Here is a 23,033-nt window from a genome sequence, read left to right on the forward strand (position 1 = left end):
TACAAAGGAACTTGCATTTGGCATTGTCTCGACCTCATTCCCTATTCACCACTCCTGGAGAAGCCAACTCACGGTACAGAGGCCATGCTCTGTAGCTGCTTAAAATCTACACATGGGCCTCAGTAGCGTGGGGGAAAGACTGCCTGGGCTGTGGCCACTGGGTGGGCAACCATGACACTCACTGAGAAGGGAGTCAGAGAAGACAGCTTTTTTTTTTTAAACTTTTTTATTACACAGTAAAGAATACAACAATACCTGAATCATACTTTAGAGATTCACAGGTTGACAGACCATACATTACAGTCCAACTAAGGAAAAAAGGATAAACAAGAAACCACAGTTCAGACATAGTAGACTTAAAAGCTCAAGAGTATGCTGACAAAAGCATGATGCCTAGACCCCACCCCCCAGTGTTAGTCTACCATTCACTTGTGGTACATGTCTGAATTAAGTATTGCACAACAACTTTAATTTTTCACAATAATGTTGCAGAACCCAAAAAAAATATTAAAAAAAATTACTTCAAATCTGCATTTCAACAGTCTCCAATTTTTTTTTTCTGTCCCTTGAGGAATTCGGACAACATGGAGTCGCTTTCTTTCCCTAAGTATTCCAGACGTAGGCATGCTTTGCATAAGTAAACCAGCCTTGAAATTTTTAAATCCCCAAGACATGCACCTACACATTAAAAAAAAAAAAGAAAAAAAATTAGAAAGACAGGTGGCCCTGTCACACATAGTCTCATGACAGAGAAAAAGAGAAAGAGAAAAGAGACAGAGATAAGAGAGGACGCCCTATTCCTATCAGCGACCACCATTCAATTCTATCCAATGAAGATAACTTTGTTTTAAATGTGTTATACCTACAAATTATACTCTCACATAGCCTGTATATAAGTGACAAGCAAAAAAGGAAAGTAACAAAAGTTTTCTTTTCTTTCTCTTCTTTAGGTTTATGAGGTCTGCATTGTTACCAAGAAGTGATATGGTTTGCAGCTGTATGAGCTTAACTTTTGGTATCCTGGTTCTTCTGTGCCCATTTGGTTTGACTAGACCAGTTTTTGTTAGCTACTGGTGCAATATACATGCTGTCAGAGGTAGAGTGAAACTTTTTGCCACTGAGGAGAATGTAGCAAAACAGGAGGAGAGGAAGAGGAGGAGGAAGAGGGTAAGGAGGAAGAGGAATCAGAGATAGAGCTCAGAGTTAGGGATTTTTTTGTATTTGTTTTCACTCAGGGTGCCCTGAATTAAAAAGTAATGAGACGTACTGTACTAATCCTTATTTTACACACTAGTGTTAAGAATAACAGTGCTGTTTCACATACATCACAGCTTCTAGAGATAAAGACGTGTGGGTATGACATACCTCATTTTTGGGATTATTTAACCCTTCGTAGCCTAGAACATATAATAGCTCTGTAAGAAAGGACTGTCCAGTGTCACAAGCAGACTAGAAAGCAGAGTGAGGTCAAAGGATTCTGGGAGCACCATGATAAAATATAACCCATTCAGAGCCTGGTTATGTGCTTTCATTTCACGTTAAGCAGGTGTGCTGGCAGATGGACTTCCAACATGCAGATAGATGTATTTATTTGCTCATCAGAACTTTCTAAACTAAAAAGCCATTAAAAAATTAACACCATCCAAATAAAATTAAAACCAACTTGTATATGCAAATATGGGGAGAAATGCTTTAAAACATTTTAGATTTAAGAGACGGAAAGCAAATCAATTGAGGATTGCCTCTATGCAGGTACTTAAAAGCCACTTAAAACTGTATCCAAGGGCTACATTAACACCCTCCCCCACCCCACCCCCCACGAGCTAATGGACCATTTCCGGTTTTTAAAGAAATGCCTGGTGTATATGTATGTGGAGAAGTGTCTTCCCAGCCTTATAAACTTTGGTTGTCTACACAGCCTGCAGCACTGCTGACTTTCCTAAAGCACACAACCACATCCTGGGCTACTGGTTTCAAAACTAACAAGTAGTTCTGGTCTGGACCCTGGACAACGAAGGGTTAATGGATTCACACTATACCTTGCTGAACATGTTTAACCTGCTGATCATTTGGAAAGTAGTACTGGTGCTTTTCAAAATTCCGATTTTGGTCCATCAGATCAGTCTTTGGCTGACTTCCCTTTTTGTAAGAATACTGTATAACCTGGCATTCAGCAGTGTTAAAGCTGTCAGTCTACACCTCAGCATTTGGAGCTCTAATGATTTTTTATTTTTTGTAAAATTAGAAATACTTAAACGACCTTACAGCAATATGCATGCACTGTCCTTTTTTTTTAAAAAGTAGGATATCTTGTTATTTTATTTTTTTAAAAAAGTCCCTAATAATGATTTTTCCAAAAAAAGAAAAAATCCACTACTACTCTATGCTACAGCTAAAATTGGTGAAATGGCTCTAGCATATTTAAAAAGAGTTTGCTCAAAAAAAAAAAAAAGCATGCCTAGGGAGTCATTGTGACAGTGCAAAATACATTTATGTACATCCCTCTTACAAAAACACCAATATGTTAGCATTCCGTGAAGCATGCTGGTTTTCAGGAAAAAAAAATCCTATAAGAGAGTGAAATAGCAGCTCCGAAAGATAGCTTTTTTTTCCTTTTCTTTTCTTGAGGACAACCAAAAAGAGTCTTTTTTTTTTCTTTTTCTTTTTTTTTAACTACTAGAGAAATATCACTAATACATACAGATATAAAAGCAGCATAGAAAGATACAGGTTTCTCACCAACTAGGAATAAAGAGACTAAATGTGGGCATATGGTTAAACTACAATGCATCTTCACATTTGTCCAACACATTTACAAGAAAAACACCATTGGGAAACCTCACAGGACAGAAGTGTTTTAACACCAAGAGAACTACTAGTTTTTTTAATTAAAAATCCAAACAGGGTGGGGTTGAAAAATTTTGGAAAGGGGCTGGAGCTGGAGCCACCATTTTTTAAAAATTATTTTTCAATATAAAATGAATGAGCTGGAATAGACCCAATGTCTTACTCTGTGGAACCTTGCAAAAGTGAAGAAACGTTGAAGGGTTATTTAGGGCAGCTGGTTGATGTCAAAGCTGCCAGAATGCTAATTAACTGCAGGCTGAGTCTCTTACTTCTGTGTGTGTGCGCGTGTGCGTGTGTGTGTGTGTGTGTGTATGGATGTGTATAAAAAGGAGCCTTTTGTATTATGGCATTTTTTTTCTTGCTGCTGTATTCATACATCCCACTGCAAATCATCTTTCATTTTTCATTCTGTTGACCTGGATATTATTATTTCTTTTCAGAAATGGGGGAAAAAAAACGAACATCTGTGTCTCCTTCCAATCTGCTGCACATCTGCGCGTTTTGTAGCGGGTCTTCAAAGTTCAGTTAGCAACCCACGGACGCCATTCATCTTCTTGTTAAAATGTCTACTGCTGTATCCAATGCTCATGCCCTTGAGGGTTTTCCTCTTTTTTTTTTTTTTCCATTATTGTATATAAAGAACATTGTGACTTTTAATATTAGCATTTTTGCTTTCAACAGCAATTAGCAATCTCTTGGTCTGCTGTTTGGTAAAGCATCGGTTAATGAGGTCATCTAGTTTAAAATCCCAGCTACTTGAAAATAACAGGGAGGAGGTCAAATCTCGCATTTCGTGTTATATTCTCTGCTCTTTTCAGTTCTCTAAAGAAAAGATATCTTTGTTATCCACAATAAGTCATTACGACCCGTTACTGGCCCTCTGTGTTCTCCTACCACCTTAAGATACAGTTAGGTTCTCTCTTGCTGAAGTACTGAAATAGGATAGTTCATCTATAAACAAACAAACAAAACAACAACTTTGAGCATCTGAGGATGAGGAATTGGTTTCATGTTGGTTGTGTTGTTTTTCCTCTGACAGTTCTGAGTTCACATCTAGCGAGGGGTTGTCTCTATGGTGGAAGGGGTCCCCGGGGTGGTTGACCGCGGGGTGGCTGCTGGTGGTGTGTCCATCGGGCTCCCGGCCCCGCTGCTGGGCGTGACGGAGGAGCTGACAGCAGGCGTGTCTCCCTGCTGTTGGGCCTGCAGGGTCTGTCCACAGATGTGGTGGTGCTTCTCCCAGTCTTTGTGCTGGCAAAATGAGCCACAGTATCGGGCTGTGTTACAGCCGCTGCAGGTTTCACTTGCTTTACGGCCACAATTCCAGCAACTCTACAGGAGATAGAAGTGAAAGTCGAAATTAATACACAGCCAAGACAAAAATCTGATAAACATGCTAGGCTGCACAGTCACCTTTATTTTCAAGAATGCTACAGTCTGACTGAAAAAGCGAGGGGTATGTGTTTGAATTCTTACACTCAATATACAGATCACTCCAATTTTGGTGCAATTATTATCCAAACATTTTTGCCAACAACTACTGAGGCATTCAGAGAGTGGTTGAAGACTCTCAGCTTTTACTGCAGAATCTGCCATTTTTCAGATTTCATTATCTTCATATCTAAATTCTTTGTTAATGCATACTAATTAAGAACTGCTATATCCAAATGTTTCCCCTTCTAATATCAATAGCATATTGGTAAGACACAATTATTTGACTCAAGAAGTACAGCACAACAAAACTACCAGATCCCTAATTGGTTTGGAAGAAATATAATGCAGTATATAAAGGATTTTATTCCATGCTCCATCCAAGGCCACAATGAGGCAAGGCATGCGAACCTCTCATGCGTTTAGTTCTCACTGCAGCTGCTCAATGTATCTTACAATCAAAGGCTAGAACAGTCTCTAGAACAATGCTCTCTCTTAGCTTCTTGGATAGCAGGATCTACAGTTTATTAAGTTGTACAATCCAGAACAGTGTCTGACACATAGTAGGTGCTCAGAAATTATTTATAAGGTGAATGAATCAGACTGTGCCTGGTTTGGCTTTGAAAAATGAGAAACGCTCTAAAACTCAGAGTAATTCTATGTGCCTGTAGTGCTTCCAGCTGATGCGGCAATGGAACTCCTCTGTAACTCTGGGAAGTCACCAAAGAGGGGCAACTGGGCTCATCTGTGAGCAGAATAAAACTCAGACCCCAGCAAGCCCAGTTTCAGATGGTGTTTTGCAAGATGTGAGAAAAGTGGAACTGAGGTTGACTCTGCAATTTAAACTTCCAGGTAAGCATCTCGTGAATCCCAGCACAGACATCCTAGAGACAGAAGAGCGTGCTGCTTGTGGGATTGGTCCCCGTGAGGGAAGGAGGCACATTGTGAGGGACCCTCGAAATGCTCCTTTACACATTCTGCTGTTCCTGGTTTCTTAAAGACGGAATCCCTGTGAAATCTGAAATCCTGTATCAAGTCACCCTAGCTTCACGCCATTCAGCTTTGCATTCTTTATCTTCATTTTTTTTTTTTTTTTTACTATTTTCTTGTGCAACAAACTTTTGACTACAATCTGGTAATCCCAACTAGCTGTAAGTGTGTGGTTATGTCAGAATTAAATATATATGTTTAATTTATATATATATATATTTAAAGCCTGATATAAATAGTGCAAGTCCCCCACTGCATTCTCTACATTTGCTTTGCTTGCAGCAAGCATGCTGGTTATCCAAATCAAAGTGGCCTCACCATTGAGGAAATACTCATGGGAATGTCAGCCTCCTGTTCTGATACATAAAGCCTTACGATTGTGTAAAATCTGCAAAGGAATGTTTATCAGTCATCCAAAGTTTGCTCACAAGCAAAGAGGCTCAACAGAACTTTCAAGTACCAGAAGTCTGTACACTTGTGGTGTAAAACTTTGAATATACCCAGCTCTATGTTCTCATTTCTTTACCATTCAGAAATTATAGCCCAACAAGAAAAAAAAACACAACTTATGACCTCCAAATATGGTCCATGGGAGGTGTTTTAGGGGAATTTGAGGAAATGCAGAAATATGATAGATCAATATTATAAGAATGAAATTACAATATGTAATCAGTCCTAGAGCAAAGTAATTTTGTCGACTTCAATTACCTTAAGAGAATATCTCAAAAGATGTTATTTTGCTCAGGGGCTTTGTTACCGTAACGAGAAGCCCTTCTCTCTCAAAATTCATTCACTTGCACTGCATGTAACTCTGTTTCACAGAGACGTGAATAACCGTGTGGCTGGCGCACCCTTCAAAGCAGTGAGGTATGACACTCAGAGCGAAGCTTGCTTCCCTGAGGTTTAGGCTTTTAGAATACTGCCAGCTGGGTCCTGGAACAAACTCAGCAAATAAGCAATATTCCTAAATTACATCAGAAAATCCCAATTAGAGAACAGAGACCCAAATCCAAAACAATATTTTAAGGAAATTAAACATCTAATCTGAGTCAAGTGGCTTCTTTAGGAAATACCCTAGTGTGAGTCCTATCCGCTTTTGGCAGAGACGCATTTTGGCAGACACGAGGGTGGTAACTGCCCAGTACGCAAGGGCTCCTTCAGATTGAAATCAGATGTATGCAGCATTCTCAATTTAAACTGATTAAACACACAGACTAAACCAGGTAATTACAAATGCATGTGCTGGGGAGTGGAAAGAGGAGACAGAATGGGGACTTCTTTATTTTTTAAAGTGTTTTCAAAGATGGGAACAATTTTACAAATAAAAAAGTGGAATTGTGCCAAATGCAGAAACAGATGTTTTGGATCGTGAAGCTGCTGGGAATTGAGCCTTCTTGCCTAGCATTGCCTGGTTCTGATCCAGGATTTAAGGGCTCTGGCTAGTTTTACCTCCAGTTCCACTCTGAGATTGTCCGATCCTGTTCATTTACCACCCACCACTGGGACACAAACAACCTTCAGCTGTAGGAAGGTACAACATAGAGCAATTTAAATCATCAGGTAGGAAAAAAGTCTACTTATTTTTATTGCTCTTGACACTGTATTGCAATGAACATGTAGGGAACTTAGGGCATATTTAACAAAACACTCCAAAGTGCATATTCCTTTTTAAAATCTCATTAGGAAACAACCAAAGCATTTTCTATTAATCTATTCCTCTCGGATGGCTCTAGTAAACTTCCTGTTGACTAACGCCTATCTGCAAGGCTCATATCTGACCAGAGGCACTCAGTCCCTGAACAGCCACAATTCCAGGATGGGAGGAAGGTGCAGGATCTTGCAAAGACTCTAATCTGGGTCATTTTGAGCTTTCTGCCATTCACCAAGGTGGACAATGTAAACCATTCTCAACACCCAGAGCATACCATAAGGGCAGGCATAAAAGTGCCCAATGGCTTCATCGAATTTAACATTCTTCAATTTACACTTTCTTACTCAGGCTAGTGATTCTTGCTACTTTGTTTTTGTTTTTTAAAGTAGCAGCACATCTCTTCAGGTCTCTCAGGAGTGATGTTAGTGACTGAAAGTACCACAAGGGTGTAGAAGGCACACAAACACCCTTTCATAGTAAATTTCATTGCCAAAATTCATGACACTTTATAGCCTTTCCTTATTTGTGAAAACATTATTCCCGTTTTAGCATAAAAATATTTTCCTCCCTATCTAAGAAATGAAAACAAGCCAATTGACCAAAGTTAGGCTGTGACTCAGATGAAGAATCTGAGGCTGAAAACAAACCTCCCCTTTGCTAGCTACACTAAACACAAGGCTATATAAGGAAGAAGAGATGAGTTTTTCAGTGCCAAAGCTGCGTATCAAAGATTTTTGACACTTTGGTTCATATCAGACATTCTACCTGTCTCTAACAGGGAAGAACATCCATTTTTAAAAATTGTTAATGTTCTTCTTTTAGATACACAGAGAATGGTCTTTCTATCCTACTGACAAAATAAATCTTTTTTGGTACTTACTGTTGAAAATTCTTTTTCCAAGAAACAAAATATTTTCTTCTGAATTACTTTAAGTTTCTCCAGGTCTTACACACTTAGAATTCTCTGGAAATCCTTGCACAAAATTGATGCTTAATAGATTTAAGTAGAATAATTATTATTATAGCTCCCCAAATGTAAAGAACTCTACTGACGACAACACATGAGGCTGGTGCTGTGAAGCAGCATCCCATTTGGGCACCCGTTTAAGTCCCGGCTGCTCTATTTCTAATCCAGCTCCCTAATAATGGCCTGCGAAAAGCAGCAGAAGATGGCCCAGGTGTTTGGGCCCCTGCAGCCATGTGGAAGACCTGGAAGAAGCTTTTGGTTCCTGGCTTCGGATGAGCCCACCTCCGACTGTTGCGGCCATTTGGGGGAGTGAACCAGCAGATGGAAGATCTCTGACTCTGTCTCTATCTCTATCTCTTTCTGTAACTCTGTATTTCAAATAAATATATATTAAAAAAAAACACGCTGACTTAAATTCACACTAAGAACACATCTAATACTTGCATTGAGCTGGACAGTTTAAAGCCACTTTCACATAAGCTTTCCAGCTTAGGAGTCTGAAATCCCCAAACTAAATAATTTTCACGGTAAAATATTTGCTCCAAGTCACAAAGATATGAAATGACATACACTTCCATTCAACCAGGCGTCTGGACTGCAAGTCAAACACTTCCCAAAATTCTACACTTGTTCAAACCAGACCTTTTCTTGGATTCCATTGTGGTAAAGACAGGTTAGAAGCATATTTAACTCCTGAAACTGGACAGAGGTTGCACCAGGAAGTTGGAGACACCCGTTAAAGACTAGGTGTCATGGTGCGTGATGGAAATGGAACAGGCTTTTAGAGTCAGGATGATCTGAGTTTTGTTTCCAACTATGTCACTTAGTGACTTCGGAACCACAGGTAAGTGACTTAGCCTCTCAGAGCAACAATACCTGTAAAGCAGAAATGGTAACTGAACAATTCTTTAGGATTATGTCAGTGCTAGGTACAGTGGCTGATGCTGAGCAGGAACTAATGCCATCTCCATGCTGTGGCACTGACTGGAAGGAAAAGAGAGTAGACAGAATCCTTGCTCCAGACCCTGCCTCTCACAACCTTTAGAATTAGGAAGTTCACGGCTCTGTTCAAATTAAGTCCTTTACCCACAGGCATTGACAGCTACAGGGAAAGAACATTAACTTACTTCCCCTTACGCTTCATTAGTGACTAAAGACTTATTCTCCATTCTTACCACTGCTGGCCACTTCCCCATTCCTCTTTTTAAAATCTCTTTGTTGAAATGCCCTCTAATTTTGGTTTCCAAGATACTGAACTTCTCTTCCTCTTCTGTTTATTCATGCCCCTCTAAATATTTGGCAAGGGAGGGAGACAGGGAAGCTGGCATTAAAAAAAAAATCTTTTTCCTTCCTACACTTAGATTTTCCTTCTCAGATCTCATGGTTTCAACTATCAGCTGTTAAAAGACAATGACTCTCAAATCTGTTCCTCTGACGCCGCCTCCTTCCTGAGCTCTGCTCTCTTCCTTTCCACTGCCGGTTTGTGAGAAGCTCCAGTAGGATGTTCCTTAAAGTCAGTATCTCCTAAACACAGCCCTGGTGCCTCTCCCTTTAGTCACGGTTAACACTCAGGCCCAAGACTTTGTCATTTTACTGCCCCTGAAGCCATCTAGCATCAAACCTCCCAGACAATAAGTTCCATGGTCTCTTTTCTTTCCTTTAGAGTCTCCTGTAGTCCCCCATAGCCCTTTTTGTTAGAATCAATTCTTAAATGGTTTTTCTTCTTTTTCTCTTACTCCGTTATGTGGGCACATTGTTCATCTGTAAGATGGCTTATTTTTATAAAATACTTTTGCTCATCTCATCTGCACCTCTCAAGTCACTTAGCAAATGAGGTCACATAAACATTACTCCGGTTTGTGTATCAGAAAACCAGAGCTCCAAGAGGTACACAATTCAAGGTCATTCTAAGCCCAGTGCTCTGTCCACTATATCCTGAACATCTACGGAAATGAAAAGGTAGCCTTTTAATTGATTAAAAAAGAAAAAGTCTTATTTTAACAGAGCATCGTATCTCATGTCCCAAGAATTCCAAATTCTTCTGGGAATCAACTGGCTGGATTGTGAGGCTGTTCACAGGACTCATGCTGTGTGGGCCTGTGTAGTAACTATGTTCTATTGAGTCTACACAGATAGCATTTCCATGCTTTGGGTCATATTGCCTAGAATCCAGTGGGGATCTATGCACTAATTCTAGAAGAACTTAGTGAAGATGAATCTCTCAGAGTGACTTACACTTTCAGGGCTAAGCAGGCTCTGGTAATACAAAGTATAAAGATTTGATCAGTGTTTCTGCTTAAGTCCCACAAAACTGCCCAACTTTGATATAACTAGGCAGTTCGGCACCTATGGAAGAATAATAAATAAGGCAATTTTAATCTGGGGAAAAATCACTTTGGTGTCTTTAATCTTGGAACTAACTATTGGAATAGGATGATTATTATGTTTCCATGCTCAATTCCAATTACTTGCTTCAATCACCTAAACTAGAATAAGTTGTGGATCTCAAAGAAGAACCACAGAAGTTTCTTGGAAAATAGTCTCCATTGGTAATGTTCATAATAAAATTATATATGGCCATAGGTATAAAATGAAAATGAATATGGTAAACACAAAGGTGTAAGATGACTGGATTCAGTGAATTTCTTTTCCAATTTTGTTATACTGCCATTACTTTCTCCATGAACTATAGGATGTATGGTAACCAGAAAGCACAGGAATATGTTGTTTTCATGGCTGTACCAAATCCACGGTCATCCTCTTAGTTAGAATAATTATTGTCTATAAACCCTAATAAAGTTAGAAAACTAGGTAGACATAGTCTGAAAGAAACCTATTGAGGAAATGGATACTCTAGTATTCAACTGGAGAGGAAAATTCCCACTACTTCTTTGTGTCTATTGAAAAGATGGCCTGAGAATCTCGTACCCTGAGCTAAGGATCAGCTCAGATCTACTGTGAGACGCTGAGTAAGTGGCCTAATCCCTCAAGATTTAGCTTCCTTGCTGTAAACTAAGAAAACAGCACTCTCTTCTACTCTGCCAGAGCTGATATGGGAAGTAAATGGACCAAACTATTGAAAATACTTTGTACCATTCTGGTATAGGGCTAACTACTCATTTTAGGTCTTATTTGTTCTCTGGCAAAATAACTGCCATGCCAACACCCAAAAACTTTGCTGGGCAACAGTTCCCAAGTGCCTGGGACAGGTCTGGTACACAGGACTGAACCATCCCAGCAAGAGCTTCCTCCTTTACTTGGGAAAGTACCTTAGTTTGGATGATAAATAATATGATCCCCTATAAACAAAACCCATGCATTATTCACTCCTGCTTCCAAGCTTCTTCCTGCCCAATCAAGTGCTTTCAACTCTTCTTCTGAAGGTTTTGCATTCTTTCTGTCCAACCTTTCACAGAAACACTGGTATTTCAAAGCAGAATAGTAATTTCATTTGGTGCAAATGGGCTTTACTGTACACATGGAAAAATTGAGGTAGAAGGAGGAAGGTTGGGGCTGGCATTGTGGCATGGCAGGTTAAGCCTCCACCTGAGACACAACATCCTATGTAGGTGCTGGTTAGAGACTCAGCTGCTCCACTTTCAACCCACCTTCCTGCTAATGCATCTGGGAAAGCAGTGAAAGATGTCCCAAGTGCTTGGGCCCCTGTACCACGTGGAGGCCTGGAAGAAGTTCTGGGCTCCTAGTTTGGGCTTGGCACAACCCTGGGGAGTGACCCAGCAGGTGGAAGATCTCTCTCTCTCTCTCTCTCCCTCTCTGCCTTTCAAATAAATCTTAAAAAAAATAAATAAATAAAATAATAATAAAATAAAGAGGAAAGTTAAATTCAGAAGCTACAGAAAGAATTCCAAGATATTGGTATTTAACACAAATAGCTCAGAAGAAACACAGACATCCAAGCTGGCCTGGGAACTCTGGCCTTCTTTTTCTTCGTCTTTTTTTATTTTTTAACATTTATTTATTTATTTGAAAGGCATAGTTACAGACACAGAGAAGGACAGAATACAGAAAGAGATCTTCCATCTGGTAGGTTTACTCCCCAGATGGCTTCAAAGGCCAGGGCTGGGCCAGGCTGGAGCCAGGAGCTTCTTCCTGGTCTCTCATGGGGGTGCAGGGGTCCAAGCCCTTGGCCATCCTCCTCTGCTTTCCCAGGCAATCAACAGGGAGTTAGATAGGAAGTGCAGCAGCTGGGACTCGAACTGTCACTCACATGGGATGCTGGAGCTTTAACCTGCTGAGCCACAGAGCTGGCCCCCAACTCTGGTCTTCTAATTGTGAAGTGAGTGTTCCTTCTAAAGGGGGAGAAACAGATAATAATTTGTATATTTATAGTATCTGGATATAATTTTTAGACATGGATTAAATAGATTATACATGATTTAGGTATGAGATGGGTAGATGTCTACAACAGGAGATAGCTTCAAGTGAAGACAGAAAAAGAGGGAAACAAATGTTGATTCAGTCAAAAAAGTTAGCATGTGGTCATCATGAATTATGAATTATGAGCAGATAACAATGTATGGCATCATAGCTCCCAGAACACTACAAATTAAAATACTGACGTGAAAAAGTTACTTTAAATAACCTTGTATGGTAATCAAATAATATCCCTTAAGAAGAAATGGAGGCTATTCTTAACCCCTTAAGAGTAACATGTGTTGTTTTCTTCATTTGCAAGAAGGAGAGTTGAGTCTTGAAGGGGTTCGAGTACTTGTTCAGTAAAATGAATCATCCAAAGACCCCAGTGATGTAACAGAGCAGGGCCCAGAATTCAGGTCTTCTGAGTCGTCTTCTTGGATTCTTTCTGCCATACCTGGCTGTGAACTATGCCAGCAAAAGATGATCTATCAACCATGCTCACGCAATCAGCTTCATCCTTAGCTCTCTCCTGATCCTCAGAGACAGCCCCTTTGCGGTTCCTTTAATACGGCAGCACGCTGCCACCTGCATGATCTTTCCAAAGCACTCATCTGTCTCCGGGCTGTCCGCTTCCACAGTCTGGCAAGACTCCTCTTCCCTCTTTCCTCTTTTTCCCTGCACACAGCATCAGCCCTGACAGCTCACGGGCTGAGGAAGTAGCCATAAGACAACAGGGAGGAATGGAGGAAGGTTGCTGACCATTTCCTGTCCGTTCTTAAATATCAGAGGAAAAAAACTGTTTTACCAGAAGTTACAAGTTCATGCTAAGCTGTATTATCATTGTTATTCAGGTTAAGTATCCCTTATCAGAAATGCCTGTGAACAGAATGCTTCCAATTTAGATTTTTATTTTGATTTTGCAATATTTGCATATTTATATATATATAAAAGATAATTGGGGATGGCACCCAAGTCAATACACAAAACTCATGTTTCATATACACATTAAACATATTTAGAAAATCTTACAGAATTTTTAATAACTGGGTAGGAAACAAATTTCATGGTGTGGAATTTTCCACTTGTAGTCTCTATATCTGCACTCAGGAAATTGCTTTTTGGAGAATTTTGGGTTTTAGATTTTCAGCCTAGCTATGCTCAACCTGTAATTTAGTTATCTGACTCCTTTGGTAAATGGCAAGCAACGTGAAGCAGGGATTGCAAAACCCCCAGTGCCAGCACTGTCCCTGACACAGAATAGGAGCTCAATGCTTTGTTGTTGAAAGAATAAATTAATAAATGGATGTTAGTATTGTGGAGCTTTATCTACTAAGTAACAAACTTCCCAGGGTCTGTTACAAACACGATCTTTTTAAAGAATGCCCACTAATTTCTGAATACAATTTTAAAATCAATGGCTGTTACATTTAATGGAATGCATATTTTTTCAACCAATTACCATGATGGCCAGATCTTTTATTTTTTCTGAGATTAATAATAATTCATAAAATGAGGCAAGTGTCTGTATGGTGTTTAAGATACCACTTGAGATGCCTGCATTCCATATCGGAATGCATTGTTCCAGTCATGTCTCCTCCCCTTCCAATTCAGCTTCATGCTAATACATACCCTGGGAGGCAGTACATGGTGGCTCAAGTACCTGGGTCCCTGCCAGCCATGTGGGAGCCTTGGATGGAGTTTTTGGCTCCCAGCTGAGACCTGGCCCAGCCATAGCTCTTGTGGGCATTTGGGGAGTAAGCCAGCAGATGGGAGATTGATCTCTTTCCCTCTGCCTTTCAAATAAAATGAAAATAAAATAACAATTCATAAATGTCTAAGGCACAATGCTACATGGGCCTTGAAGTCAAATGGTAAATATCCAAAAAACCTCCTGAATGTAAAAACACAGGCGAGAATTCTGACCGCTGTATTGATCAGCTGGGTCACAAGATCCTGACCTAACAGATGCCACCACCCCAGGGACAAACTATGGTGGGAGTTGGATGAGAGAGCTCCATCTTGGCCCAAGGAAGCCAAGACTGCCTTGGGGTGGTCCATGTAAGGGTTCAGAGACAATCCTAGACTTGAAGTGACTTGCAAGCCTCACTGTTTAGGCGACCTTTAACAGGCTGTTTCTGTTAAAAGGTGTACATTCCTCAGTGTGAGGAAAGAACAAGGCACATTGGCTTCAATTTTGGATCCTGAGTTTGAGGAAGAAAAACAATATTTACCTACAAATTCAAGGTAACCACTGGGCCAAAGGTATGGCGCAAATGAACCCATCGATAGGCACTCAGATTATTCTTGAACACTGTTACCCCTCAGGCATTAACATTCACTTAGAATTGGTTAAATGGATTAACCCTTAACTCCTTAACTTCTTTCTCAAGTCCCTGGTCAAACCACTTGTATAGTATTTGTGTGCAGACTTAAGTGCAAGGCCAGAGAAGTGTGATCTTTATTCAAATGAAATCTGTCTTCCATCTTTCACTCTCCTTTTCTCAGGAAAATTATTTACATTTTTGGAGAAAAGTAGTGTAACCTGTTGAGAGATGGTTCCTCCTTAGTTCTTAAAAGCAATCTTTCAATTTAAAAGGAAGAAAGTTAAGAAACCAGACTAGGGCTGGCATTGTGGCATAATGGATTAAGCTGCTTGTGATGCCCTATCACATATATAGGGGCTGGTTCATGTCCTGGCTGCTCCACTTCAATACAGGGCCCTGCTAATGCGTCTGGGAAAGCAGTGGAAGATGGTCCAACTCCTTGGGCCCCCTGCACCCATGTAGGACAGCCAGATGAAGCTCCTGGCTTTGCCTGGCCCAGCCCTGCAGTTGTGGTCATTTGGGAGGTGAAACAGAAGGTGGAAGCTCTTTCTCTGTTTCTCTCTCTCTCTGTCTGTCTCTCCTGCTTTCTTTCTCTGTAAATCTGCCTTTCAAGCAAATACAAATAAATCCTAAAGAAAAAACGGACTTAAGTTGCCATTATTTGCATCCAAAAATTACCCAAATGAGCCTTATAAAAAGATTTTTGTTTCACTGACCATGAAACAATAAAATGACTGCCAGCATGCTATGAGTCCCAGTTAGATTTTGTGACTTCCTAACTGTATAATAACTTTAACAAAATGAGTTTCCTTGCCTGTGACATGAAAAATGGTCATGTGTCAAGGTTCTAGCTACCGTATGAGACACTCTCTCATCTTGTATCATAAGGCCAAACTTTTAGAGTTCAGTAGCTTTTACAAAAAGTACAGGTATTAATAATCACAATTGAAACCAGAAATTAAAGTTGGCCCTCTGAATTCCAAAGCCTTTCTCCTAGCATAACCTGCTTAAAATTCTTGACAGTTAGCTTTATTCAGTGTCAGTGGGCAGGGATTCACTGCTTGGGATTTCCACATCTCATATCACAGTCTCTGGTTTCAAGTCCCAGCTCTGCTTCCATTCTGACTTCCTGTTAATCTACATCCCAGAGGCAACAGATGATGACTTCAGTAATTTGGTGCCTGCCATTCACATGGGAGATTCGGATGGAGTCCCAGGCTCCTGGCTTCAGCCTGCCCCAACCCTAGCTGTTACCAGCATTTGGGGAGTGAACCAACAGAAGATCTCCTTCTCCCCTTCTCCCTCCCCACAACCCCCTTCCTCCCTCCCTCACTCTTTTCCTCTCACTTTCTAGTAAAATACATTATAAGTCTAAAAAAATTTAGTGAGAATGTGTGTCAGTGAAGATAAAAATCAGTTCTAAGATATCCAAAAAGAAGGAAAGAAAACAATGACTACAGATCATTCGCAAGCAAGATTAATCATATCTAATGCATATCACAGCTACCATGTTTTTATAATGTGAGATACTGGTTTCAAGATTATATATCTTTCTGGACAGGTTTTAAGAATAAAGACATAACACCTACAGACACTAAAGAGATACCATATGTTATTGCCCCAAACAAAAAGTCAATTCACAATTTCTTCCTAGATATTTGTCTTTAGAATTTAATGACCTACAACGTACTCTTAACACAGCAGCCTCAAAATGCTCCTGTGAAAGTGATAATGTTTTAAGAATAACAAGTGTGCTTCACCAGGCTACTAACTTACACAAGTTCTCTTCACAAGAGGCTAATACATTTTTTAAAAACTTTAAAAACACAAAAATACATATATATCTTAGCTGCATGAAGCCAATATAATTGACTTTATGTCTAGTTTCATTGGACAATGGAAAAGCCAGCAGTTAAAGGGTAGATAAACTTCCCTTTGTCCCTCTTTTCCTGAGAAACTTTCAAATGTTGAAAATCAATTCCTTTTGTCCCCTTGTTATTCATCTGTTACACATTAGGCAGAAACTCTGGGCATCCAGTGAGTCCCGCAGGGTCTTTCATCTACAGAAAAGCCTGGTATAAATTAAATACTTACTCTCCTTCACAAATGATAGATATGTACTATAGTAGGCCATTGAGTCATCAGTTCATGCCTTTGCAAGTTCAGTGTGGTGAGACTAGCTAATTGTAGTCTTTTTTCTGATGATGCTGTATTAATTAATGTGGAGCATTACTATGTTGTGCTCATATATACAGGGAGTTCAAAACGTTTATGGAAACTAGAATGAAAAAAAGTTCATTTTGGTACCAAAAAAATATTGAAATCCAGGCATTTAAAAGGTGTTCAAATATTTCATAGAAATACATATTAAGAAAAAACTACTGATGGATTTCAAAATTTATGCACCAAAATATGTTCTTCTATTAATTTCATTTTTCTTGAACTTTTTCCAAGTACCTTCATATTTTAATAAGTATTCTGTTAGGGGCCAGGGCAGTGGCAGGATCAGCATCCCATATGGGTGCCTATTCAAGCCCAGGCTGCTCCACTTCTAATCCAGCTCCCTACTAACATGCCTGGGAAGGCAGCAGCAGATGCCCAATCGCTTGGGCCCCTGCACCTAAGTGGGAGACCTGGATGAAACTCTTGGCTTTGGATCATCCCAGCTCTTGCTGTTGTAGCTATCTGGGTAGTGAACCAGCCCTGGCCATTGCAGCCATTTAGGGAATGAGCCAGCAGATGGAAGACCTTTCTCTCTCTCTCTCTCTCTCTCTCTCTCTCTCTCTCTCTCTCTTCCTCCCTCTCTCTGTGTAACTGTCTTTCAAATAAACAAAAACCAAAATTAAAAAAAAAAAGTATTCTGTTAGATATAGTGTTTTAGTTACTTCCCAGTTCCTTAAGTCATTTAGGCTACTTGAGAGTACATGCGTTTATGTGTGGGGATAATTACACTGGAATAATACTAAAAATATTACCTCTGACAGCACTTTTATGTTATGAAACGACCATCATAATAGTTATGACAAAAAATGTTGAAATACAGACTTACACAAGGTATCTTGGAAACAGTTGATGCAGAAAACACTGCTTTAGCACTGGCTTTTAAGACTGATAGCTAAGGAAGTAGTTGCAATCCTAGGCACACAATATGTCTTTGGAAACTACAGCATACACAACATGTCCCTATTAAATCTCTTCTATTAGAAGAAAGCCACACACATGCCAGCAGGAGTGCGCACACACACACACACACACCAAGTTTTATGTCTCAAAATAGTGCTAGGAACTTAGAATTAAGTTTCATACTAACCTGTGATTAACCAAACATATTAAAAATCCTTTAAGTCAAAGAGATTTTCCTTTAGTTCTTTAATAAAGAAACAAAAAGTAAGCCATTCTTGGTCAATTCCACGAGCGCCTCAATTTTTCTCATTTTTTTCCCCTAAGATTTGTCGTCTAAAGCCCAATATCTGCTATTATTTGTGATCGCCTGGAATCCAAAACGAATACTCTCATCTCCGAAAAGTCTCCTCTTCCTCTGGAAGCTCCCGCGACCGCCTCACCTCACTCGAGTCCTCCTGCTGATTGATAACCGCCAGCGCGTCCTCCGCGGCCTGCCGCTTGGCCTCGGCCACCGTGCGCTCCATCTTGGCTCGCTCAGTCGTGATCATGTCGTGGGCTTTCCGTTCCGCCTCCGACACAGCCTTCTGCAGCTCGGTCATCGCCTGGCGCTTCACCTCATTGACAGCCTCCTCTGTGTGCCAATCAGGCCAAACAAGACAAGAGGACATCTCGCAGTTAGCAAAGCAGCTGCGGTTCTGATTGCTTTTCAACAGAATTCTATACAACCGGCATAGATTCTACACAATCTCATCCAAATGACTGGGCAGTCCAACCAGCAGATCTTCGAAGTTCATTTGGGATAACACAGGATGAGAATTTTTCTATGGCTTATACTTCTGAAAATATGTCTGAAACCCCGCTATCAGAACGCCAACTTTTCTACCTTCAATAATGATTCCAAGACCAGACTAAGCAGTGAAACGCCCATGAGAAACTCAGACACATCGAGACTGCTGCTTTTCATGGCTCCGTGTGCAAATATAAATACAGGAAATCAAATGGGTAAAGTATTCAGAAAGAAGGAACGGAACTGTTCAGACATTTCCACATACATAAATACAAATCATTATTTAGCTGGTTAAAAAAAAAATACAACAGTGAGAAGGCAACCCAGATAGCAACTGAGTTACTATATACCTCCTAAGCAAAATCGATGATGAAACACATGATCCTGTTTTACTTTCTCTGAAGTCATTTCCTGAGTAACACGCCTGCATGCCTTTATAGACTAAATGATAGAGATCTTTCAAAATCATCTTCTGATTTCTAGATTTTAAACTGCAGGCCATTTATGTCGTCCAATGTATACAATGGTTTTGCATAACCAACTGTTGCACTAGACCAACATAACTGAATCACACCACACTGGCCAAAACATTCAGGCCTAACTGCAAATCTGCAAGGTGTCAAATTAGCTCTTTGTTTTTGGCTGCAGATAGGGGGCAAAGATTCAACTAATGTTCAAGGTAAGATTGACAAGTAAAACAAGTAATTTCCATTTAAAAAAATTAACTGTTCTAATTAACAAGGGAAAATATCCTCCCCCTGAATTAGTTTATCTAATTTTCATCTTTATTCAAAGCAAAATGACAATGATTAATTGAAAATTTAATAAGCAGTAATTATTAACTTGGCAAACCTAGTACCAATTAACACTCTATTAAAACTAATTATGACATGTTTCATTCAAGTGTTTGCACTTAATTGTTTCACCCACTTAAAAAGCACCTTAATTAAATGTTCGGTTTAATTAAAAACATAGATTCCTAATAAAAATGTTTTACTGTAGATTAAAAATGTAAGGGACGCAAGTCCTTCTATGATTTCTTAAATTTCTATGGTTTGTGTCACACATCCAGAGCCTACGACTTGGGGATCATCAGGAGCGCTCCCCTGGTAATTAGCTGTCATGGCTTTTGTAGCCTCTGTCATTTCCGAAGAACATGGATCTGCAATTAACGGCTGCTAGGTTTTCTAAACTACAATCTAAGGGAAAGATTAGACTGGAAATATTGAGCAGACTATGTGACGCCTCTGTTAGGTGCTTAAAGGCAAGTATTTAAAATCTGGAAGGAATCAGCTATTGCAGACTGGGCTCACAGCCCCTTCAGGAGGAGGGGAAAAGATGCCTTTACTGCCCTCTCAGAAATGACTGGGGCACCAGGGAAGTGCTGCCCTTCGCACCATACAGCCAGGATCTAATTCCGTTTGAATATTCAAGGTGAATTAAAATTCTATCTAAGTGGTAATACAGGACAATAATTTTTGCTTACGATCAAAGCTGTAGCTTGACTAATTGTATATGCAAATCAGGCAATTTATATTTAAATTATGCATTCCTATTCTAATCCCACAGGCATATACAGATCAGCACAGAGAATTGGTAGGACATTTGCAAGGTGCTTGAATATTTATTACCAACTGCAAACATTCTCTGATCCTTTGAAAAGAAATATAGTGAAGAAAACATTCCGTAGTGATTTTTAAAACCATCTTTATGTTAGATTTTTTTAGTTTTATAAAGACCTGTTGTAATTTTTGAGTGCATTTGATACCTTCGTTGTAGCTTTTGAAAATACTACTTTTACAAGACTGATGTGGCCTTCAATGTCTGTTAGGTCTCTAATCTTCAAAAATGTGTACTGTTATATTATTAGAACATATTATTGGCTAGTGTGAAAAATTTACTTAGGGTCTATAGATGAAATAATAGTGTTGTATCAGTGTTAATTCCCTGGTTTTGCTGACTGTACTGTGGTTATGTAAAAATGTCCTGGTTCTCAGAAAATCCACATACTAAAACACTTAGGGAAAAGGGATATCGTGTTTACAACTTACTCTGAAATAGTTAAAGATATCAAGAAAGAAAAGGAGGGAAGAACAGAGAAAAAGAAAAGGAAGGTATTAAATAAATACCATAAGATAGGGGGAATAGTGAATGGCATAAGGAAATTTTTATACTATTTTTTGCTAATTTTCTGCAAGTTTGAAATTATTTTAAAGTAAAATGATGCAAAAAATGACTTGATGTACTTTCAGGCACAGGATATACTTTTTGCAATTATGATTTTTCTGTGGAAACAGCATGCAAATTTTGAGAGTCCTGCCCCTTTGGTGTTTGTCACATGCTTTCAACTTTATGTATTTATCTTTTGTCATAAAGCTAACGTGTAATACTTCCATTACAAAGGTGTACTTCACAGATTTTTTACCCTAAAAAATAAAAAATGCCCACAGCCAATTTTAGAATGTTAGAAAATAAACTTTCAAACTGAAACAAACTGAGTACAGATGTCACACTCTGCCCTTAGTGTTTTCTTCATGTTGGGTGCCTTAACACTGCAGACACCAGCAATGCCTTTTAAGAAGCCTAGACAGACACATGTTATAAGTAGTTACTGAAGATTTCCAGGTGAAATTGCCACATGTACTTTAGGAATATAACATATTCCTTAGAATCTAGCATTCATCCTAAGAAAACTATGCCCAACTTAATCAGCATCACTACCAAGTCATATTTTAGAATGAAGACCCAATAAAGGTGATGGACACATCTAAAAAATAGTTCAAACATTAGTCTGGTAAGGTTTAACCCTTCATAGAGAGTGTCCCTAGATACAACACAAATATGTATTATTCATTTTTACTCCCTAAGTCCCCATACCTAAAGTAAATCCAGAATTAGATTAAAAAACCTGCCAAGACAGACAGCAAAGAAAAATAATGGTGGATTCAATAGATTACAACACATCAAGTAGAAAGAAAAAACACACAACTGAGTAAGTGGAAAATACATAGTGCAGTTTTGAATCTGCTTCCAATTGCTTGCCACTTATGGTAGGACTTCCTTTGTGCACAGCTATTCAAGTTGACTTTCCAACTAAGGTGGTATATTCAGGAAAAAAATCTGCTCTCACTGAATAGCAGTCAAACAAAGACTTGAGCAGATAATAGCATAGAAGGAATTTGGATTACACAAGACCTTCCTGTCAATTTTTCTTTAAGAACTACCAAGAATTTAACTTAAATACACATAAGTAAGGGGAATGCAGAAAAAGACTCCCTCCTCAACATACAAAGTCAGACTTTTGCTGTCCAAAATGACAAGTCTGTACCTCTTCCTGGAATAAGCTGCAGTGGCTGCTTAACATAGGGGATCAAAATGGTCAGGAGGAGGATGCAGTACCTCCTTTTCAGTCAGTGGCACCCAGCATATTTCTAACAGTTTGGAAATATCACACGGCTTCCATCATAAACCTGCTAATACTAGGTAGCTGAGCAACATACATATTTTAACTTTTAAGGTGAATGGATCTATCTGATTTACACACATTGGTCATGCAAGCGAGCTCTCTGGTTTTTAATCTAAACTACTAAACCTAAGATACTAATGGATTTTGAAACACACTGTCACTCAGAAAAACAGATATTTCTTAGAAAAAAAATCTATAAAAATACTCGGATAAGATACAAATGGCCAGCGATTCAGCATGTTGCATAGAACTACAAACACAGCTGCATCAAATCAAAAGTCAAAGAGAAATAAATCTTTTGTGGAAAAAACAACAAAAAAGCATTCCCTTGACTCTTTGATTAGTGTTGCCCGCCCTATACACATTTGATTATTTGCAGAAACAGCGTTTCCCTATTTCACAACTCGAACACACACACTATTTTAACAGTTGGAGTTACAGCAGCTTGAAGCCACGGTATATCTTTCATGTCAACTTTATTTCTTTGAAACAGTCTAATGCTTTATCTCCTGAGTTGGTTTTTATACAGGTTTTTGCTCAGCTGGCGTTCCACCAAGATTAAGAAGATTGGAACTTCTTAAATCCAATAACAAGCTAATGGGTCATCAGGAAGTTTAAATCTCCAAAATGAAGAGCAATAGCTCTCCATGGAAAGTAACGTATCTGGAAAATAAAACTAGATGTTTAGCAACTTTGTCATTTAACTTAAAAAGTAATTTAGCTCTGAGCACTGAATATTAATTAGCACAGAATAATAATTTTAAAAGTTAATTGTAATCAAGAAATTCTTTGAGAGGCTTAACAGGTCAACAAGATTAGATGTGATTTTTAGTTGTTGTTGAGAAAGTAGAGGACAAGGCTGAAGTGCGCATTTTAATTCCAAAACATGTTCTCAATCAAATAAAAATCGCACATGTACCAAGACCTCCTATACCAAATTTCAGCCTGAAGCCTTGAAAAAATGGAGGTTCGGCCCCTGAAAAATGGAGGTTCAACATCGAAATAATGCCAGCTTCTCGATTATCATGCGGCTAGCAGATGCTGCTAAAATCAAAATGATTTCATGTCTAATC

General features: G+C 39.2%; 1 protein-coding gene across 7 annotated transcripts in view; it reads right to left on the reverse strand.

The window, feature by feature from the left end:
- Positions 1–207: 207 nt before the first annotated feature.
- The window catches only part of RUNX1T1 (RUNX1 partner transcriptional co-repressor 1), a 153,221-nt gene continuing 130,395 nt past the window's right edge, over positions 208–23,033 (reverse strand). For all 7 annotated transcript variants that reach the window (XM_070075841.1, XM_070075838.1, XM_070075839.1 and 4 more), the window contains 2 exons: positions 18,148–18,338; positions 208–4,176 (listed from right to left, as the gene is read on the reverse strand). In XM_070075841.1, coding sequence (XP_069931942.1) covers positions 3,901–4,176; positions 18,148–18,338 — 467 coding nt within the window. In that variant the 3' untranslated portion in view covers positions 208–3,900. The remainder of the gene's footprint in view (positions 4,177–18,147; positions 18,339–23,033) is intronic.

The sequence above is a fragment of the Oryctolagus cuniculus genome, chromosome 6, assembly GCF_964237555.1.
Source record: "Oryctolagus cuniculus chromosome 6, mOryCun1.1, whole genome shotgun sequence".
NCBI classification, from domain to species: domain Eukaryota; kingdom Metazoa; phylum Chordata; class Mammalia; order Lagomorpha; family Leporidae; genus Oryctolagus; species Oryctolagus cuniculus.